This window comes from Cygnus atratus, chromosome 1 (genome assembly GCF_013377495.2).
Source record: "Cygnus atratus isolate AKBS03 ecotype Queensland, Australia chromosome 1, CAtr_DNAZoo_HiC_assembly, whole genome shotgun sequence".
Taxonomy (NCBI): domain Eukaryota; kingdom Metazoa; phylum Chordata; class Aves; order Anseriformes; family Anatidae; genus Cygnus; species Cygnus atratus.
Genome location: NC_066362.1, coordinates 52,575,409 through 52,595,969, shown reverse-complemented (window position 1 = coordinate 52,595,969; position 20,561 = coordinate 52,575,409). Strand labels below are relative to the sequence as shown.

Sequence of the window (20,561 nt, the reverse complement as noted above, 5' to 3'; positions counted from 1 at the left end):
ATTCAAACTGGGTATGAAGGCTACAGCAGTGAGTTGCTGAGTGGGTGGGACATGCAGTGTTTGAGACCAGTTTTTTTTTTAGACTGTTGATCTTTAGTTTCTTATGAAATGCCTGAATATGCTTAGACAATATTCTGAAAGGGCCAAGAATGTATTTGTATTTTAAACATACAGGATTTTGTATGAAAATAAATACTAACATAACATTTGTAGGCTAAAAATATAGTCCAATACTGAAACTGGACTCCAGGGATTCCAGTTAGACATGATCGTAATAGAAAGTGCTTCTATTAAGAGTATTTTAAAGAAACCTGTTCTGGCATAATGTCCATGTTATACTGAAAAAAACATAAAACATAAAATAAAATGAAATATATGTATAAAATATGTGTACGTAAAGTAAAAGGCAAGAAAAGAGTACAATCGCTTGTTCAGTTATTAATTCGTAGACAGTTTGTACCTTACAATTTACTGCTGGCTGCACATCTGTTGGGAAATGAAAATGAACTTATCTGTCTCAGGTGAGCTCAGGGCCTCCATTTCTGTCAGTTTGCTTCGTTCACTGGAAGTCTTTGTGTAACAACAAACAGCTGTGCTAAGTCCATGCTGTTCCATGCTGCAACTTATTTTATTTTGCCCTTCATTTGTATCTGTTTTCCACTTTAGGTATTTTCCTTGAAAAGTAGATTACTGGTCTAATTAAATTAGATCAAAGGCTTTGCTTTGGCTAATTGAGAACTATAAGAATCTGCTCAACCAAAGTAAATGTGGATTGACTCCCATCCATCAAAAACCCTCCTAAAATACAATGCACTCCTTGAAATCTTCAAGGAGGTTATTCTGTGAAAGGGAAAAAAAATAGAATATGCTTAGTCTATGCAGAACTTGATGCTCATTAAGCTCACATGCTTCATCTGTTTCAGAGATGTACATGCACTGCATATTTATCACCAAGACTGAAAAGTGCAGTGTATTTTGAACAATAAAATATAACATCAAACTATGCTCCTAGATTATTATGTTATTGTATGCACTGATACCTAAGAGAAAAATAAAAAAAGAAGGAAATTATGTATCTAGAGAGGTACATTTATGCCAAGAGCACCTGTGGCCTTAATTTGCACAGGAGGACTGCACATCTGTGTTATGAAAGACACAGACCCATTGTGGTACGTGGGGTCATAGACCTCTCCATCTTTTTCTAAGGCAACCTGTTTATATTCCCAGTCCAAAGAAATAGTGGAAAAATGAAATTTAAATCCTGACTGAAAGTATATGATAGACCTTTTCCTTTTTAAAATGCACCTCCGTTGTCTTTTCTCTTTTGAGATCTGCTCTTGTCAATGCCAAACTCTCTTCTGGGATTTTCTGTATTACATTTTTACCATCCAGAAATTTTGGTGGCAGATAACTACATATGCACATTTACTCTGCATTGTCTCCCCTAGAGAGAGAATTTTTCAGTTGTCTTTTCAGCAATATCTTTTGAAATCCTAAGAGAAGGTCCACAGAAGAATTTATGCTCTTAATCTGAAAGTATATGTACGTGGCACAGTGCTGTTACATTCATAGTTTCATTGTACTCACTCATATGTAAGTCTACTGTGCTCCCTGCAAGAAGATGGCCTTTGCTTGGGTTTTGCAGAGGTCTGGCTGCCATGGTACTGAAAGAATGATGTTATCTGCAGTGCATCCAACACCAAGAAAATCAGAAATCAGTAGCTGGGAGGTTAATGTATAACCATATAAGGTTCTTTCAGGCAAATGGTGTTTAATGGTCTTCTAACAATATACAATGCGTATAGCAAACCTCATCTTCTGTGTTTTCCTTTTGGAGGATTTACATAAAGCTCATATTCCACTTCATTATCAAGTATAAAGTTAAAGTTCCTGGGGAAATAGCTGGTAGTGAGCTGATCCTTTCTTCTTATTATTATTTAATATCAATATTTAATATTTATTATTATTGATATTATTCTTTAATTATTCTTAATTCATTTATCCTGGGATAATTTTAGCATTTTTTGTTTATGCAGTATTTTGAAAGAAAATTTTTCAGTCCCAAGGAATCTGAAGAAATATAGAAAGATTGCTTTGGATAATGGTAGTCTTGCAATTGATCTCTCTTTCTTGCAAAGAAAATCAATTTGAGTACCAGAATTTTAGTTACAATGGTATAAGTCTAGTTAAAAGAGTCCATTACTCATTCCCTTGTCATAAAGTATTAATGGAGGTGTTATTGAACTACATGTACAGTCCTTTAAATAGGGTTTAAGTTTCATATTAATGTGCTTTCTTGTATTATATTAATAAATAAGAGCTACAATTTAATTATCTATGTTTCTCCTTGTGGAATAGGCTAAGATATGAGTGTGTAAGTAGCAAAAGTGGGTGTATAAACAACCCTGTAAAAAACAAGACATTTTTTGAATGATTGATTTGTCTCCTTTTGCTCCAGTTGGCTGTTGAATTTTTTGCCACCATTTATTGTGCAGGCACTGCTGCATGTGGCTGCATGTTGATACGTGTTAGGGAACTGAGATAACTCTCAATTTGTCTTATGGTTACCACTGCCCTGAATTTCTTCTCTGCTGCTGTTAACTTTAATGGTAAAGTAGAATGCAACTTTTCTGAACTTTATAGACCTGACAAATCTCATTAATGTTTTTTTTTGTGTGTGTGTTTGATCTCAGTTTTTTAGCATGAGTTCTGAAAGATTTTACAAATTAAATACTTGTTAAATTCTGAAACCTCTTTACGTGTACCACTGGTTTGCATACTTTCTGCCAACACAGGGTCCACTATTTTTCTAATGACTAAATCATTTATGTTGCAACATTATAAAAATTCAGACTTGTAACTGACAATTATTGTTCTTATATTAATCGTTCTTGGACATAGAAATACATCCTGAATGACGGAATTCAAGCCATACATATTTTCTCTGTAATTTTGTTGGAAAACTATCTACAGATGAAAAGCTTTCTAATAAAATTGCATTAGTCTAACAAATAAAATCACTTGATTTAATTAACATTTCAATTAACAGTTGCTAGATTTTTTTTTTGTCTTTGAGTATGGCGGTTGCAGAGCCTTACTCAGTTTTCAAACCATTTTGATTTCTTTTTAAACAGAAGTATCCTTCTAAATCATTTAGAAAAAGGAAATTAATAACAGACCCTCCAACAGTACTTCCTTCCATTGTAATGACACATTTTAATCACCTATAATGTAGCAAATCATGTGGTTTATGGGCACAAAACAGACTCTTCAGGAAGGAAAAAAAAAAAAAAGTTCACATACAGAGAATTCCCTGTAAAGACTTTGAGGGAATAAAATTTCTTTTTCCACAGTTTGACATTTAGATTGACATATCGTCAATGCTTCATTTTTAGAGGCACAGCTCAGAAATACCCTCAGAGTTTTAGGAGGTTAGCTCGTAAAGTAGCTGAGCTCTTAAAACCTATTAAAAATTGAATTTGCCAGTGCACTGAAGATGTTAATCTCTTCCTATATCAGAATGCGTCATGAAAAATAGATGAGAGTCTTGGATCCTTCTGAAATTTGGCAGTGCATTCAGCACATACTACCAGCAGATAACAACTCCATCTCTTATGGCTGCTTACATTTCTTTTTAAAGGATCTTGTTGCTAATTGCTTGAAACTTTGCCAAGCTGTAACAGGTTGGGCTGAAATTTTCCACATAAAATAAAAAAAAAAAAGGCAATATGTTTTCCTCATTTCCTGTATGCTAAATGAAGCAGGAGCCTCTGGGAAAAATAGTAGGCAATCAAATAATTAAACATTCTGCCATAAAGCATACATCCAGAGAGACAGGAGCTAAAGGGAGCATATAGCTTGACTTCTGTTTTTTTCCAGTCTTTCAACACTTGACTTCATGACTTTGTTTTGCGCATAATAAAATATAATGTTATGCTACTTATTTGTGAGTGCCAACATAGTGGGAAAAAAAATTACATGATGAATTTGGTCACGGGTGTTCATGTGTTTTTTCCTGCTTTTATTTTCGGTTTGTTTGTTTTTATTTGACTTGTTTTTTTTTTTAGGTTTTTTTTTTTGGTTATTTTGGTGGTGTTGCCTTTTTATTTTGTTTGTTTGTTGGTTTTTGTTTTAAATAGAATTTTTTGATAGAATCACTTGGGTACTGCTGGGACTGAAACCAGCTCCTTCTGTGTATTTAATCAGATATCCAAGACCAATGCAAGTATAGAATACTATTTAGACAATTGAATTAGAAATCCTGGTTTGCTAGCTTAATAGGCTTGTGCCCCTTTTTGAAATAACTCCATTTTCTGATAAAATTCACGTTGGCTCCCCTTAGCCTTGGACAGCATGACTTCTTACTCTACATCATGCTAATTCCTGAAACTCAAATTTCTGTGCCACATTTTGCCAAGTCTATGGTGACAAAAGTAGGAAACAAGCAAACAACAAAATCTAACTGGGCCTTGTCCAAATTTCTTTAATCAAGAAAACTCTCTCTAGCGTCTGTTAAAAAAAAAATAGTACTAGCTCACATGGTAAGAGGTCTTTCTATTTTGCCTCTTTGAGCGGGTTGGTGGTACCTTTTTCTCTGAGTTTTGGAGGTGTAATTGCTGGCCTCAGGCTTGAACAGAAAATATAAATAATTCTGGGGAAAAATTATTTGGTATGAATCATCTGGTGAGATGGTGAAATCCTGACTGCTGCAGGCTTTTTCAGTGCTTCAGTTGGGCAGGGGCATATTTACATCTAGAGCCCTTGCAAAAGAGCTGTGTCAGTGCTGGATATTAATCTGAAAGCAGCTGTTCTTCACCACTACCTACTTGTTGATACTTACTCCCAGTCTTTGAGAAATTTGATCGTGTTATTTCTTGGAGCCTTTCTTTTTCAGCATGAGAAGTCCTTTCTTAGAAACTTAAAGCCTACAATTATCTGTACCACAGTGTGGCTTTCTGACAGCACATTCTTCAACATTGCCTTCCTCAGCCTCTTACATTAAGAGGTTTTACTTTGAAAAAAAGTCTAATTTTGGTCATTTCATACGTGAGTTCCTAAGACTAGCAATTTTAAAATTATGGATGGTGTATTCTAATTTAATCTAATTGTGGCAGATGAATGTATTTAACTATCTTCAAAGATTAGGGGTTTTTGTCTTGTTCTCCCACCAGTCTTTCAGGACTGTTTTCTTAACCTTGACTAGTTTTTTTTTTTTTTTTTTTCTTAGATCTAGGTTCTTGGTGTGTTATGGTTAAATGCAAGCTCATTCTGTATTATTCCTTCTGCTCCATGCTGTGCAATGTAGACTGATGAAAAAGAAGTAACTTTTCTATAGTAGATATGATAAAAATTCTGTTTCTTAGAGACTTCTGGCTGAAACTTCACAGCTGGAGCTCTCTCTTGCAATTCTGTTCCAACAAGCCTTTCATCTAAACCATGCTCTTTCAGCCCTAACAAGGCCATAACTTAGAATCTCCTCGCTCAAGTGTCTGTAAGGCTATTTACTATTATTTTTTCATTGCAGGTGTTCAAAGCACTTCACCCTTTCCAAGATCTCTGCCCATTTAATAAACAGAAAATTATAAATGAGATAATAAATCTGTGGAAATCTTGAAAATTCGGTGGCATTCTCACTAGCATGTGTTTCGCCCTATAGGAGAAGCATATATGAGAATGAGCCGGCTGCCAGAAGCGGAGCACTGGTACGTGGAGTCACTGCGATCCAAGAGTGACCACATTCCAGCACATCTCACCTATGGGAAACTGCTGGCCCTGACGGTGAGTTAATCAGCACTGCTGGGGGTCGGTCCCAGGCCTTTTCAGTAGGTAAGGTGAAGGGACAGGAAGACTTTGGCCTGAAAATTACTGATTGTAGTGTTCCAGTTATGCTTGCTAAGGAAGGAGTTTGATAGTGTATGTTTTTTCTGTTGTGAAACATTGTACCCATGCCTGAACTATCACCTCCTCTGTGCTGGAATAAAACAGTAGTTAGAGCACTGAAACTGTATAATATTTGGTTAAAAGGGCCTTCTTTATCAGTAGTTAGGTCACAGGTATAATGATATAAATACAAAAAAGGTATCTAGTGTTTGACCCAGGGCTGTTGTAACAACCCGTGGCAGAGGTAGGGGTGTCCCGTACTTTGCAACTTATGTCTCATGCTTTGAATTTACACTTAGAAGTGTCTCTTTGAGCATGCAAAATGGAAATAAACAACTCCTGTCTAAAAGTTACTTCTAGCAAATCAGAAGAGTTGGACTTTTTAATTTCTTCAAAATCTACTCTGCCTTTTCAGTAAGGAGGAACTTTCAGCTCCAGGTAGACTAGCCCCATGATAGTTACAGCAGAGTGCCAGTCTCTCCTTGATTTTCACACATTTTTAAGATGAAAAGCGTTTTCTGTTCTATTGACTAAAATAGCCCTGTTTTAAAACTACCTTTCACTTCTTTTGTATTTTTTTTCTGACAGTATCCTCTTTCCTGTCTGTTTCTTCCACATTTGCTTTAATTGTTCACCCCACTTGTTTCATATATCCTTTCTATGCTCTACTGATACACCTTTATATGGCTCTTCAGTCAGCGTGCCTGAGCCTGAATCAACTTTTCACTCAACTTTTCACCAGCTATAAGCTTTTACTTTGACCTTGTTTATGTCCTGTCCAATCCTTAAGCAAAATATGTCCTTGGACACAGGGTAGAGATCAAGTCAAGAAAAACAGTTCAAAATTAATTTCAGCAGATCCACTGCTGCTAAAAGTATCTGAATTTGCAAAAGAGGGAGAGATTAGAACAGAAGGCCTCTATCTGAGCAACAAGTAACATAATTAGAAAGAATTAAAAAATTTTCGGTCTTATCACTTAATGTTGAATAGTTTTATAAAAACTCTCTTGATGAGAGGTTGTAGCTTGAGCTAGAAGTCAAGCTGTTAGTGTTATATTCGCAGTCCCTGTCAAATTCAGTCTCTGGAAAAACATTGTTCTAAAAGATTTCCAGTTCTTGTTAGAATTTCCCAGATACTCACAAATGCATGCACTCACTGATTACCTTCCTCTGGAATAGAACTCTAAGTAGGTTACACAGCAGAATTACCTAAATTACCTTGTTTTTCCAGCAGATATCTTCATAGCTTGCATCTAAGAATAGTATCAAAAAGACAGTATTACTGTTTTTTTCTTAGATCTTTGACACAGAAATTCCAATTTGTTAGAATTGCTGTGGGGAAAGGAAGAGATTTCTCAATTAAAATCCATTTTGTTTTTCCTTTCCCCTTCTCTCTCTCTTTCTTTTCCTACCCTTTGTACACTATGGTTAGTTTTGTTCATTTTCTGGACTTCCGTGTATGTGAAATATAAGCCTGCTAAGGAAGGTCTTGCAGTTGCTCAGGGAAAAAAAAGTCTCTTAATTTTCTTCAAAATAACAAAACCCCTAAATCCAATAACTCCTTGCAGGCATTGTGAGCCATTGAAAAGAAATTCTGGATTTTGTCCCCTCATTACGAATGTTCAGTTACAGGATTAACTATCAGTGGCATACCCCAGCTTTGGAAAGGACGTGATGAATAATGTACGTAAATCCTTATAGTAGAATTGAACTGTTTGCTTTTCTTCAGGGATATAAACACAGGATGCATTCGAGGTGGATTTTGCCTTGAGGGTCTCAACTATGCTTGTAGAAGAATGTGTCCCATTAGCAAAAGGACAGGAGTTATATACAGCTTTGAAGACTGAAACCCTTACCATGCTAGGCCAATAAAATACTCTGTCCTTTCCCAATGCATACTTGCTATTCTGTACTCACTCTGCCATGATTGTAGTCTGTTCCCGTCACACCTGTTTATTATCATCTCTTGACACTTTTTTCTTTTATTTCTGCCACTTCGTCTGATATTCAGGGCAACACATACAGATAGGGCTCATGTCTATTCTGATAACAGCAGCATAAGCTGAAAATGCAGCGCTGATGTCCTTCTTGCCTGTAGTGACATTTTCATAAATGCAAGAAAACACATTGATGACAACGTAATTAGAGATAGTGGGAAATTTCACAAGTGGAAATTTCGTTCATGACAAAAATGTTAATTTGTCTTTTTTGTATTCAAATTCATTTTATTTGGTTCTTTTAGTTACAAAGTCTGAAAAGACATTCAATAAAAAAATTGGATGATGGAGAGATTTGGCAGTATAATACAAATTTTTATCTCTGTGTTGGTCACTTATCCCTAATAAGTTTTGCAGTCTACCATCTGCTCGATGATTCACATTAAATGAATTTTGACTAGTTTCTAGTTTCTAGCCTGTACTAGTATTAGTTCCCATCACAAATATATGATTGCTATAAATGACATCCTTCCTGCAAGACTGCACAGACTTTCCTGGGGTTCAGTAGCTCTAGAACTACTCCCTTTGGCATAGTTGTTTCAGTCCATACTGATCATGAGGTACCACGGTGATTTATTCTTCCATTTAACTTTGCTACCTAGGCTTATGGTCATTTATTCACAGCCGGTGTATTTATGAGGGAGAGGAATCTACTTCAGTAAGTTTTCAGATGTTAGAGGAGAGATGTTTTAGAGGCTTGTTTCCGTTCATCTGTCATATGCATTTTGGAACCAAATCTTCAGAATTTTTGCAGTCCTTTGTCTGAATGCAAGTACTGAGACAAAACTATTGATAACACTTCTCTGTCTCTTTCCCAGGAGAGAAATGTGAGATGTTTGATAAAGTGAAGGGTAGGAGTAGGTGCTAATATAGATAGAAAATTCTTCTCTGTCAATGAAGTTGAGGGATGGGGGCGAGAGAAGTAGGATTTTAGACAAGTTCCCAAGTTTCAGCCAAAGGCAATTGTATTATTGTACTATTTAAAAAAAAAAAAAAGAGGCCGTAAAATCTAACCTGTGAAGTTCACAAATTCGGCTATGTTTTACTTCCTGACTTACATTCCAATAAAGCAATAAAGTGGCGTAATTTCAACCCCCGTTTTTTGCCCCCTTATGTCTGTTGCCAATATTAATGCTTACTTCATGACATGATGCATTTATTCCCTTAGTGCCAATCTAGATACCTGCACCAGCTTCTTGTACCTTATGTTTTTTTTTTTGTTTTGTTTTGTTTTGTTGTTTTTTTCCTTCCTATGAGGAAATGTGAGGCTGACCTATAACCAGTGTGTAGACTGGAAAACAGCTTGCTCATTATAGCAGGCTATCATTTCCCAACTTGCAGCAAAGACTTGTCAGTTTCATAGACAGAGACATAGAAACAAGTGAACATTCTAGAGAGTAAACCATTATTTTATTCATGTTGTCTGGCCTTGGTTCTGTCAAACACAAACTAGAATCTCTGAACATGAAAAAACATCTTTTCTGAATTCATGATTACCTATCCATGTCCTTTTTTTCCTTTTTTTTTCTTTTCTTTTAATAATGGATTTTCCAGCACACTTAAAATAAAGGTACTGTATTCTACATGAGTTTAGTAACTTAGCAATGAAAAAAAAATGTTATATATACATTTATTTCCAGCTTGAACAATAACCACACCACATGAACAATCTGGTCTAAAGAAAATACTAAGTCTACTTTGAGTAGGGAATTGGACAGGACGATATCTTAACGTCTTTACCAGCATGAATTGTTCTATGATTCTATGTAGCTATCTTTGTTTTTATGCTGAAGCTAGTTCCAGTTTACTAAAATGCATTATTCTGAGTCAAGGCCCTTGTACAGATACATATTTCATATTAAAGACTATTATTCTCTTATATTGAAAATAGGTTTTAAAGGAGGATTAGCTTGTACTGGAATGGGTTACCTTTTCCAAGCTCTAAAAAAGGTAAATCACAATTCATCTGCTGTGATAAACTTAAAATGATTGCAATCATGCTGTAAGTGACAGATATTAATTCATGTCATCATCTCTATCCATTTGCATGTAGCTAATGTTGCTACTGTTCCGAAGGGCAATTTAAATTTTAAACTTGCATTTTATGAGAGATGAACAATAGCAAGCAAAAGCATAATCTATGCTATTTAATTTTACTTGTGCTAATTCTCATATTTTTTATATGCTCAGTATAAGTGCACATAATTTGTAGATGATTTCATTCATAAACATGCATATAGTCTGAAAAGTCCTCATAAGAAAACACGAAGTTTTTTCTGTTCAACATTCTCTTCCCCACAGATGAACAACACTAAAAACCTCTGAGAGTGTTTATAAGCAGCTCGTTTACTTCTAGAAATAATTTAATGAATAGTACCAAATGTACTTATTCAAAAACAGGGAAATTCTTGAAACTTTTTTTTTTGAGGTTAGAATTATGGGAAAATTGAGAGTATAGGGTGTTACAAGCCCAATTTCTAACAGTTTATTAGACAAACCTGAAAAAATAATGTTTTCTTCTTTAAAGGCTACATAAATTTTTGCATGTGTATACCTGGAAATATGGAATGAAGCAAAACTAAGGAAACCCAATAAAAGGAAAAAGTGAAATAAAAATCCAAATAAAACAATCTTCCCTTCACCACCCCTGAAAACCTGCTGATGACAACATCTGGTCCAGCAACATAATTTCAAATGCTGAATGTGACATTTCTTCACAAAATTATTCTCGGTTAAATTTACTTTCTGAATAACTGTAAATATACATTCCTAAAACTCAAAATACACTGTTCAGCTTGTAATAACTTTAATTTACATTTTAATATCGATAGTATAAACACGAAGCAAAACACACACACAAGAACAAACCACACACACAGAAAAATGGGTGTTAACTTGTCATTGATTCTTGAAATGCCTAAATGGCATATATGCATGCATATTGCATATTTGTATGCAATAGAAACTTTTGAGTCAATTATTTACTAATGATAAAATACATATTTTTAGAGTTTTGTTGTTGTTTTTGTTTTATTTTTTTTTTAGTGCAAATACTTGTCTTTTGTCTTGTTAGCTTGTTGTGATACAAGAAATGCCAGGTGGTCTTTGGTGTGCTGCTGTATCTGCAGAAAAAAAGAGACCATAAAGGCTCCAAAGGAATGACTAATGAATTTACAGTTCCATAAGTCACAAGTATTTCATAACCCATATATTGGATAATGTTATATGTTCATATCTAAAGATTAAAGGTTACTAGGCTACAATTTTCCTGATAACATATTAGAACAGCAAAAATTCAGTGGTTAAAAAGCATGATTAGTAGCTCAACTAGTCAAATAATGGAAAAACAGACAGATGTCTGTGGCTTAAGTTGGTGCTTTTGCTATTGTTTATTTTTCAGAAATATGTGGCTTTTTAGGACTTACTTCAGTGCTTTAACATTTTATATTTCCAATGTTTTTTCATATCTTTAACGTGTTACACTGAATAAATTACAAGAGAAATTTGTCAACGGGACATGATAGTTGACCTGTCCAGTCTACTTGTAGTACATGAGTCTGGAGTCACGGAACCTGAGCCTCATCCCTTGCTTAGCTAATTTATTGCTGTATCATAAAGAAAAACATATTTTTTGTGAAGTATTTAAAATTGTAAGGCTCCCAGTTCTAAGATAAAAACGAGTCTGTCAGAATGACAGTGCCAGGTGAGGCCTTGAGCATAAGCTGTAATTTATTTTCCATTTTATGAACAGACCTTCCAGAAGAAAAAGGGTTGGCTATCATCTAAAAAAACATAAAATAAAAATCATGCATAAGTAAGGTTTTTATAATTCTCTTTTCTCCTGTCACTTTAATCTCCTCTTAGAGAGAAGACTGAGAAGCCCTCCCTTCTCATGTCTGGCCTCTGCCATCAGGCCATGGATGGCTGTTGTAGTAGCACTCAAGTCTGAGAAGCTTTATTTCAATTGTAGATAAATTTGGTTTGAAGATTTGTTTCGTCTGTTGTGAGTGAAGTTGAGCCCACAAACCACCCCTCGCAGCTTGCAGCAGTGCCTGTAATTGCTCATGTACTTAGGGACAGCCCCATATTGTAACATTTATCATTTTGCATATAGGAATTACAGGCTTTACTGTATTCCTCTGGAAAAAAAAATGCACAGTGTTTCTTGCATTATACATGGCTCCACACAGTGCTGTTAATCTTCTGTTTTTTACTGGCTTGGAAAATCACCCAAAGTGCTATAAAAAAAATTTACTTTGCCTTGTAAAATTTCTGTGTTACAGCTCCAAACCATATTAAATTCAGTAATAATCACCCTAGAATGTTCCCTAAAATCTAAAATATTTTATTTTAAGACATTTTCTCCAAAGGGGGACGGTGAGAAAGGAGGACATAGACTGATAGATTGATAGACACTGGCAGTGTTTTGAATTAAAATAAAAGAAAAAGAATTGTGACATTCCAGTATTGACACTGAAGTTAAATACATTTTTTAAGGTTCAGAATATTCCCTCTCCAGTGGGTGGCCAAATTTTTGCCCACAGTTGTTTGTTGCTTATTTTCCAGACAAACAGAAGGCCAGAAAGCTATGCTGCCATTGTTGATTAGTTGCTAAATTACTATCAAGTAAGATAGTGCCACTATCAAGTACCCTACTATATTCAGTAATTGGTGTAGTCCTTGAAAGTCATCTCAAAATAAATACAAATAAGTGACAGCATGGAAGTAAATGGAAGGTAGGAAGAACAGAAAGACATGGGACAGCATAGGCAAAGGGGAACATAGCGCAATAGCGAATAGACTAATTCAACAGTTTCTATTTCTGTAATTACTTGCTTATTGTGTTCCAACACAGAAAGGAAATTTGCATTTGGATAGCTCTGTTATATTGTCGCTTTTTGTTTCATTGTTCAATTGCTACCAATTGCTATCAACTTACACCAATTGGAAGGAAGCATGGGCAAAGTAGTACAGCCATGAAGTCAGAAGAGTCAGTTCTCTTCTGAGTTAGCAGTTGAAAAGCTATATGTTAAATGTAGGTAAGATTTCCTAGAACAGTTTATCCCTTCTTTTAATAATTAATAACTTTAAAACAACAAAATATATATTTTTAGTGATATTTATTTTGGGAATGATAAATAGATGCCGACACATACAGAAATCTTAAAACTATGAAAAGACTTTTTCTGAATAGGTCATTTGATTAGATAAGCAAAGCTGTTAGATATTTCATTTTGGGAGGCTAAATGCCCTGGCTGTTAGTACTGTATCTAGGAAGACTTTTTTTTTTTTTTAAATGAAAATCATATATTTCACAACACCCAAAATAACAAAGTATACTGAAGAATACTTCAGTAGGCCCTCCCTAAGAAATCCAGTTGAGCCAAGAAGCCAAGAAATGTCCACTTCTTCTCTGTGTTCAGTTTGTCTTTGAGTCTGACACAGACACTGTAATTTTTCTTGCCACTTTAAATTCCTTGGGGGTTAAAACTGATCCAAACACAAGGTTTGGATTTAGTTCTGAAATTTGCAAAATGTCAGAAGTTGTTTTTGTTTCCAGTTTACAAGCAATTTGTTTGTAGGGGATGGGGGAGTCTCTTCAATGTGGAAAGTCATGTTTATTGACTTCAGAACCATAGGCCCTATTTATTTATTTATTATTTATTAAGTCTGGTTATCTGGTGCATCTGGAGCATTAACACCTCCAGGCTGAATGTCAAGATTTCCAAACTACAGAAATCTCAATAAATGACATCTATTGAGCGTGTATTTCTTGTGAGGTTGGCTGCATGCCATAAATATTGCATCCATAGATACACTTTTCAGTCCCCTTAGGATATATGTTTGGCTGCATGCCAAGTGTAACAGAACTAATTGTAAAATTGAGTATTTTCATTTAAATAGAAAATCTCCATCTTACTGGTTGGTAAATTACTCTGGTGCGGGTATTTAGGCACGTAACCCCTAACTAACCTCCTTCAGGGATCTCATCTTCTGTATCTTGTTTCTAACTTCCTGCAGACAGGAAAAGGGGAGCTCTAAACTTCTCACTTTACTCAACATAAATTTAAAGCTTGTTACAGAAAACACCACTGACACAGGATGAACTGCTTCCATGAAAGAGAGATCTTTTTGTTTTGTTACATGGTTGAATGTAGCTGCCAGTCACCTGTTACTACTCTGTGTGTAGTAATTTTGTCAGTAATCATAGAAAAATGCAAGATATAAGCCAAATTTACCATAGAAGAAATTCATAGGACTCAGTGAAAACAGTATGTGGAGATAGTGAATTTATATTCTACTGGCTGGCTAGTGAAATATGAGCAGATATTAATACATGACTTTATCAGAAAATATCAAATGTGGCTTAAGACTGAATGGAAAGGAAAGTGCCTAAAATGGAAATTTACTTAACATTTTGTTACATATTCTTAAAATAAAATAATCTAAAGTTTCATGACCAAGGTGAACAGTTCAATAAAGGTCTTGACAGTAAATAAATCAGAAAGTATGGAATGAAATGTGTTTTTTAAAGGTTTACTTAAAATTGTACACAATCTTCATGAGTGTTAACAGTGATTTAAAATGAAGTAAATAGCTTTTAGACTTCAAGTTCCGCCACCTCCACCCCCCCCCCAAAAAAAAAAAGACTAAAAAATAGTATATATTAAAAAAACAAAAAACACTTCAAGGAAAAAAAACCACCACCACCACCACCAAAAAAAACTCTGCCTATATTTCTTTTCTATACCGTATTGAATGCTTTAGTAAAATGAGAATGCTTTTTGTGATATGAGACCCATAAAACAAGAAAATGGATGGGAAATAGCTCTAATATATTATTTCTTAATCAGATACATACTGCTTTACTTGAAAAAAATATCATCTTAATATACTCTGAATCATGCCCCAAGCCAGTAAAGTTATGAGTTGTGCTTTAGATTCCTAAATCTGTATGTAAGCAGTGATGTCACATTCAAAAATGCTTAAGCTCCAGTGGATTCCAACCAAAGTCAATGGGCAGTGCTTAAATCTCAGCTCTCTGGTTATCATGCCATTAATTATCCCCATAGATGTAGACTCAAGAACCCACTTTATCTTAATACTTTCTAAAGTAACATTGGCTCATAGAAGAATTTCACTGACTTTAGTAGAAACTCAGTCAGGCTAGTAGATGGATTTTCAGTCAACAGAAGTACACCTGTGGTTAAAGGAGCGCTGGGGTGATGTATATAGATGGAAGTGCACCACTTCCACTTAATGGACAAATAAAGGTTTAAACTCGGGGGCGACCTTATCGCACTTTACAGGTACTTTAAAGGAGGCTGTAGCGAGGTGGGGGTTGGTCTATTCTCCCACGTGCCTGGTGATAGGATGAGGGGGATGGGCTAAAGTTGTGCCAGGGTAGGTTTAGGTTGGATATTAGGAAGAACTTCTTTACCGAAAGGGTTGTTAGGCATTGGAATAGGCTGCCCAGGAAAGTGGTTGGGTCACCATCCCTCGGGGTCTTTAAAAGGCATTTAGATGTAGAGCTTAGTGATATGGTTTAGTGGAGGACTTGTTAGTGTTAGGTCAGAGGTCGGACTCGGTGATCTTGGAGGTGTCTTCCAACCTAGATGATTCTGTGATTCTGTGAAACTAAATCAAGATATTGCATTGTACTGATCCTGTGAAGGCTTATTTCTCAAAGTAACCCAGTGGATTACGTTAGTGGTATTCAGACGTGCCTGTGTGAGGACCCTAGTCCAGTGAAATGACTGGGGAGGAGAGCATCAGTCACGATGTCAGGGTCAAGAATATGTGAATGTGTCATACTGGACAATAAGTAAGAAAGTTGCCTAATGTTTACTGTGAGGTAAATATTTGCATATGGTGAATATCATGCATCAGTAGTTACAGATTTATACCCTAATGTCCTCCAAAGTAATTACTTTCTTGCTCCTATACATTGAGATTAATATATTACAAGAAACAGAAAAAATATTCTCCCATTCTTGAAGTTTAGAGAGCTAGAACTTGAGAGTATCAGTGCTGGTAATTTTTTACTGTGCTTAGCTAAGGATATGGGGGAGGAAAACTTTCTTTGAAAAGGTGGCATGGAAAAGGTAGGTAAATACACACTGATTTTAGTTGGACAATGCTGAAAGAAGGACTTTGGATGACTGTAAACTTCGCCTCCCCACAACTACCTGTTTTTATAATAATGTGTACTACTATTCATTGCAAATCTTGCCTCACGTACATGTGTTTTTCTGGACCAGATGTTAACCTTTAGAAGTCATTGCTTCTTTTCTGTGTTTCATTGTTTTTATTTTATTATGGTAAAGAAGAGATAAGATTTGTCTCTGCTGCAGGAAGTATAGATACTGAGATAAATTTTGGACCTTTGATGTGAATAATGCAAATCCCATGTACTTAAGTGGGATTAGCATTTGACATACAAATTGTAGTGCAAGACATTCACATTATAATTCAGAATAAAAAAAAAAAGAGCTGTAGAAACACAGCAAAATGAGGGAAAAGAAGAATCTGCTGATTTAGATGCTTAAATAATAGATATTATATTAATTTTGTAAATATTAAGTTAGAGGAGGGATGGAGATCTTGTGTATGTCAGTGACCTCATTGTAAGATGTAACTAACTAAAACTTTTGAAAAGTTTATTGCTAATTTACTCAGTTATACACCATGTAAATTGTGTTTTTACTGTTCTGTGACACGTTGTATAAGGCAAAAGGAAATGTTTATGAAACAGGTCTGCAATAATTTGAAGAAACCTGAAATGAAGCCACAAGTTCAGTTCAGACATTTTTTCTCTTGTACAGTACTTGCTGTTACTGAAGGGGAATATCCTGGAGGGGAAAAAGGGAAATATCTGAAATGACTGCTTTTTTCTGCATTCAGTGTCTGTATTTTAATCAATCTTCTATTAAGAAATCTTTTCCATAATTCAATTCTTTTTATTAAAAAAATGAATGCTTGCCAAAAAAATTGGGCAGAATTGGGGAATGACAGTCAACTGCATTAGTGATGCAGTTAAAGATGGTGCAACTATATCGAGGAGTGAAGTTTCTGTTCTGCTGATTAAACCCTTGTGCATTGGAGAACGATTAATATTTACAAAATATGAAATTGGTTTAAATTGCAGAGACCACCTAACTAGTTGAACCACCTTGCTAGTAGCCACTGTGTCATCATAGTTTACACAAGAGAGTTATTCAGAGCTGCTCAGCTGTATTAGTCTTTTCCAATTTTATTAGCATCTCAGGGTCCTTGGGCCTCCAGCAGCCTGAAGCACACCAGCTGCCTCAACATGAATTTGGCACAGTCTGCCGGCACAGGGAGGGGAAAATTGGGGCGGGTATTAAAAACAGTAGATTTGTCCTCAGTTTTTAAATATTTTAAGGATAAATGCAGGGTATTTTACTTATCTGTCAGCTGTCCTTAGCTAGCTTTCTTTCTTTTGTCATACTAATCATACGTCTTTTGTAGGAATGCCCAGTTAACCAACTTTCTGACCATATTAGTAAGGTCAGACCCGTTGTCTCATCTCTAGGGAAGAAGCAACCAAGGAAGCAAAACCCCTTGCAGTCAACTTCTACAAAGAACAGGTGTCTTAAAAATCAACCTCCTGAATTCATATTTAAACGTTTAACCGTTTCCCTGCCAAAACTGCAAGCAACCAGCCATTCTGATTTGTAGTCTGCATGATTTGCGGAGAGCAGGATATTTCTGAAAGCCAGGACAACTGCCATGCTAGGTTATAAGAGTCATGTGTCAGTTAAATTTACTTCTTTATGTTTAATTTCTGGAAGGTGCTAATCACTGGCAATTCTTCTTTATTTAGGCCCAGGAAAAAGAATGAATTTTTCTTTATTAATGGAAAACTGCTGAAAGTTTGTCTTCATTATAGGGTAAGGTCCAGGTCTGATAAGGAGAGTGTCAGCGCCGTCTTCCAAATTGATTATTGAACTGTCTTCGTTATGGATTTTTTCCTCAGCAATGAGATTGCCATTCATTGTTTTATGTTTCTGTATCATTATGTCTCAGTGCGCTGAGAAGCCATAAATATGCCAGTGCTTCTGTGCAGAGGATCTCCATTAGGGTTTGGGCTGGGACCACCTACTTATTTCTCCTGAGCAAACCAGTAGCTGTCAGATAGCACCTTTTCATTAGCTACTGACCTGGACTGGATGTGAACTGGTGACCAACAGGTGAAAGGTATTTTGTATCCCATTATTAATCCTCAGAGCCATCAAGTCCTTCTATTAAAATCTTATGAATAACTTTTTTTTTTATCCTTCAAATAAGTCTTCTAGCATGCAGTTGTAAACTTATATTTTTTGCTTTGTAAAGTTGCCAAAGCATGTGGTTGTGCATATACAACTGCACACCCCGCTGCTAGAAATTGGGAGGTTTCCAGTTGCTCTCAATGCATACATCTGTATGGGTCAATGTACATAATGGTGAACATGCACACAAAATGCCTTCCTGCACTAAGACTGCACTAAGGTACTTTTCAGCTGTTTAAACAATTTTTGTGGATTTTCTTTAAAAGCTAGATTTTTTTCCCCCCCTCATGCTATGTGTTTTATTTTACATGTGATGGGAAGGGACGATGATAGGGTTGTCATCTTAATGTAGTTACGCAATGCCAACATTCTGTTATGGTAGTTTACGTATATATTGGATAGTTGAAAAAAATATACATATGCTAAAGTTTAATTGTAAAATAGCCTGATTCTGTCAAATGATTGGATTTTATATCATTTGACACAACAATACGGCATATTAAATCTATGCTGAGGTATTGACATTTTAGCAGCAGCCAGATGGCACCAAAGAGGACACGTAAGATGGTATGGTAGAAGCTTCCTCAGAATGCCATTCTGCAAGAATTTTATTTATTTTTTGATAAATATGGAAAACATAAAAATGATGGTCAACATGAACAAATGGAGCTGTGATGATCATTTGTAGTCAGATCATTTCATGTCTTGCGTGACATAATGTAAGATTTCCCCCCCTTTTCCTGTTAATGAGTATTTGGGCCTGTTAATAGCACAGTCTTTCTATTGATGCTATGTATACTGGCACCTGTCATCATTACGTACTCCAGGTCTCCTGACAGGCCTGAACTTGAGTGCAGTATGCCATTTGGAAAGTGCCAAAAAGAGTAGAGCACTCATGTATTTTTGGTTTTCATAGTAAATGAAAATTAATCATGTCTGACAAATGTTTGGGGCCTTAAAGTTCTGTAGGCAGAAGCTACATATTTTGTGACTGTATTCAATGAACTGTCCTTTTATGTTCTAGAAATAGACACAGAGACAGAGTGCAACCAGCTAAAATTAATTATGTTTGTTTGTTTAAAAAACAACAAGAACAAAACAATGATGCAAAATCTGTAAATGTTAATTCTGCCAGCATTACGGATACATATGCTTGGTGCTTGTCATTTTCGAGCCTCAAGGCTGGGTTTACATATGTCATGGTACCTTTTGCCAGATTAAGAATGCCGATCTTGGAGTTAAAAGTGTTTAATTATAAACCTCGACCCCAATTAGTTTAATTTGAGTAATTATTTTATATTAAACCAAATTTACCATGTGTTTTCAATTGGAGATTATTTTCTTCACTTTTTGTTCTCAACTATGGTTGTATGCAATTAAAAAAATGCATTTAATCTTTAAATGTGTCTTTACTACTCTAGTAGATGAGGGAAAATTAGTCTGGACTATATGTAATATGGTACTCTTTTCTGAAAAAGAAAAAAAAAAAGAAAAAAAGGGTAGCATATTCTGTCATGCAATTACACCAGTTGGTTTGCAGAAGCTTTGGAGTTATGTGTCTAAGGTATAATGGTTTACCAAAGTTTACTAAATAATCAGGTTAAACTCTTATTGCCTATGAGCTTTCATATTATGAAACTACAATACTGTAAATGATAAGTCTGCTTGTATCTCAACCAGGATGCTCTCTTGGAAATTTTCCTGTTGTCTTGGTTTTGATAGAATCTAGTCTTGATATACTTCTTGGTGTGTTGCAGAACTTCTTTCTCTCTTTATTTAATTTTTTTTAAGGCCCTTGAGGGGAATACTGAGAATCTGGAGCAGCTGTAATCATGAACAGACCTCGTTACTATTCTTACGTTAACTTGTGGGATAGTGCAGGATGTATGCAATGTCTGTTTCCAGACCACAAAACTTGAGAAAGCCTCTATCTGTGAAATAACTATCATGCCAACCTTGAGAGGTGCACACCACAATGCCTTTCTTCCACAGTGGTTAAGCTTAACTGTTCTTTATTCTGGAGGCCTTCTATTTTATAATTCAAAACACAGCAACTAATTTCATGGGGATAGGGATAAACAAGTCACAGGTATCTTATCAAATAGCTAATGCTGATTTGCATTTGAGTGTCAGACTAGGCTAATCCAGTGTTGATGCTTTTTTTATGAAAAGAGTAATCACCACTAATGGCTCTGCTCTGGCACTTTGTACCCCATAGTGCAACTTCAGTGGCTTGGTAATTTCAGTGACAAGAAAAGCTGTGGTTTAGAGTATTCCTGCTCTTCTCTTTTCAAAACAAAAACACCATTTCTGTTTTTTGTTTCTGTTTCTGTGGGTTTTTTTTGACTGCTTTGCCATCACATTGACTATCATCTCTAAAAGTTACCTTTTC

General features: G+C 35.5%; 1 protein-coding gene across 5 annotated transcripts in view; it reads left to right on the top strand.

Annotated features, from left to right (window-relative positions):
* The window catches only part of TMTC2 (transmembrane O-mannosyltransferase targeting cadherins 2), a 251,985-nt gene that overhangs the window by 188,003 nt on the left and 43,421 nt on the right, over nucleotides 1-20,561 (top strand). For all 5 annotated transcript variants that reach the window (XM_035551768.2, XM_035551770.1, XM_035551771.2 and 2 more), the window contains exon 8: nucleotides 5,657-5,778. In XM_035551768.2, the coding sequence (XP_035407661.1) occupies nucleotides 5,657-5,778 (122 nt within the window). The remainder of the gene's footprint in view (nucleotides 1-5,656; nucleotides 5,779-20,561) is intronic.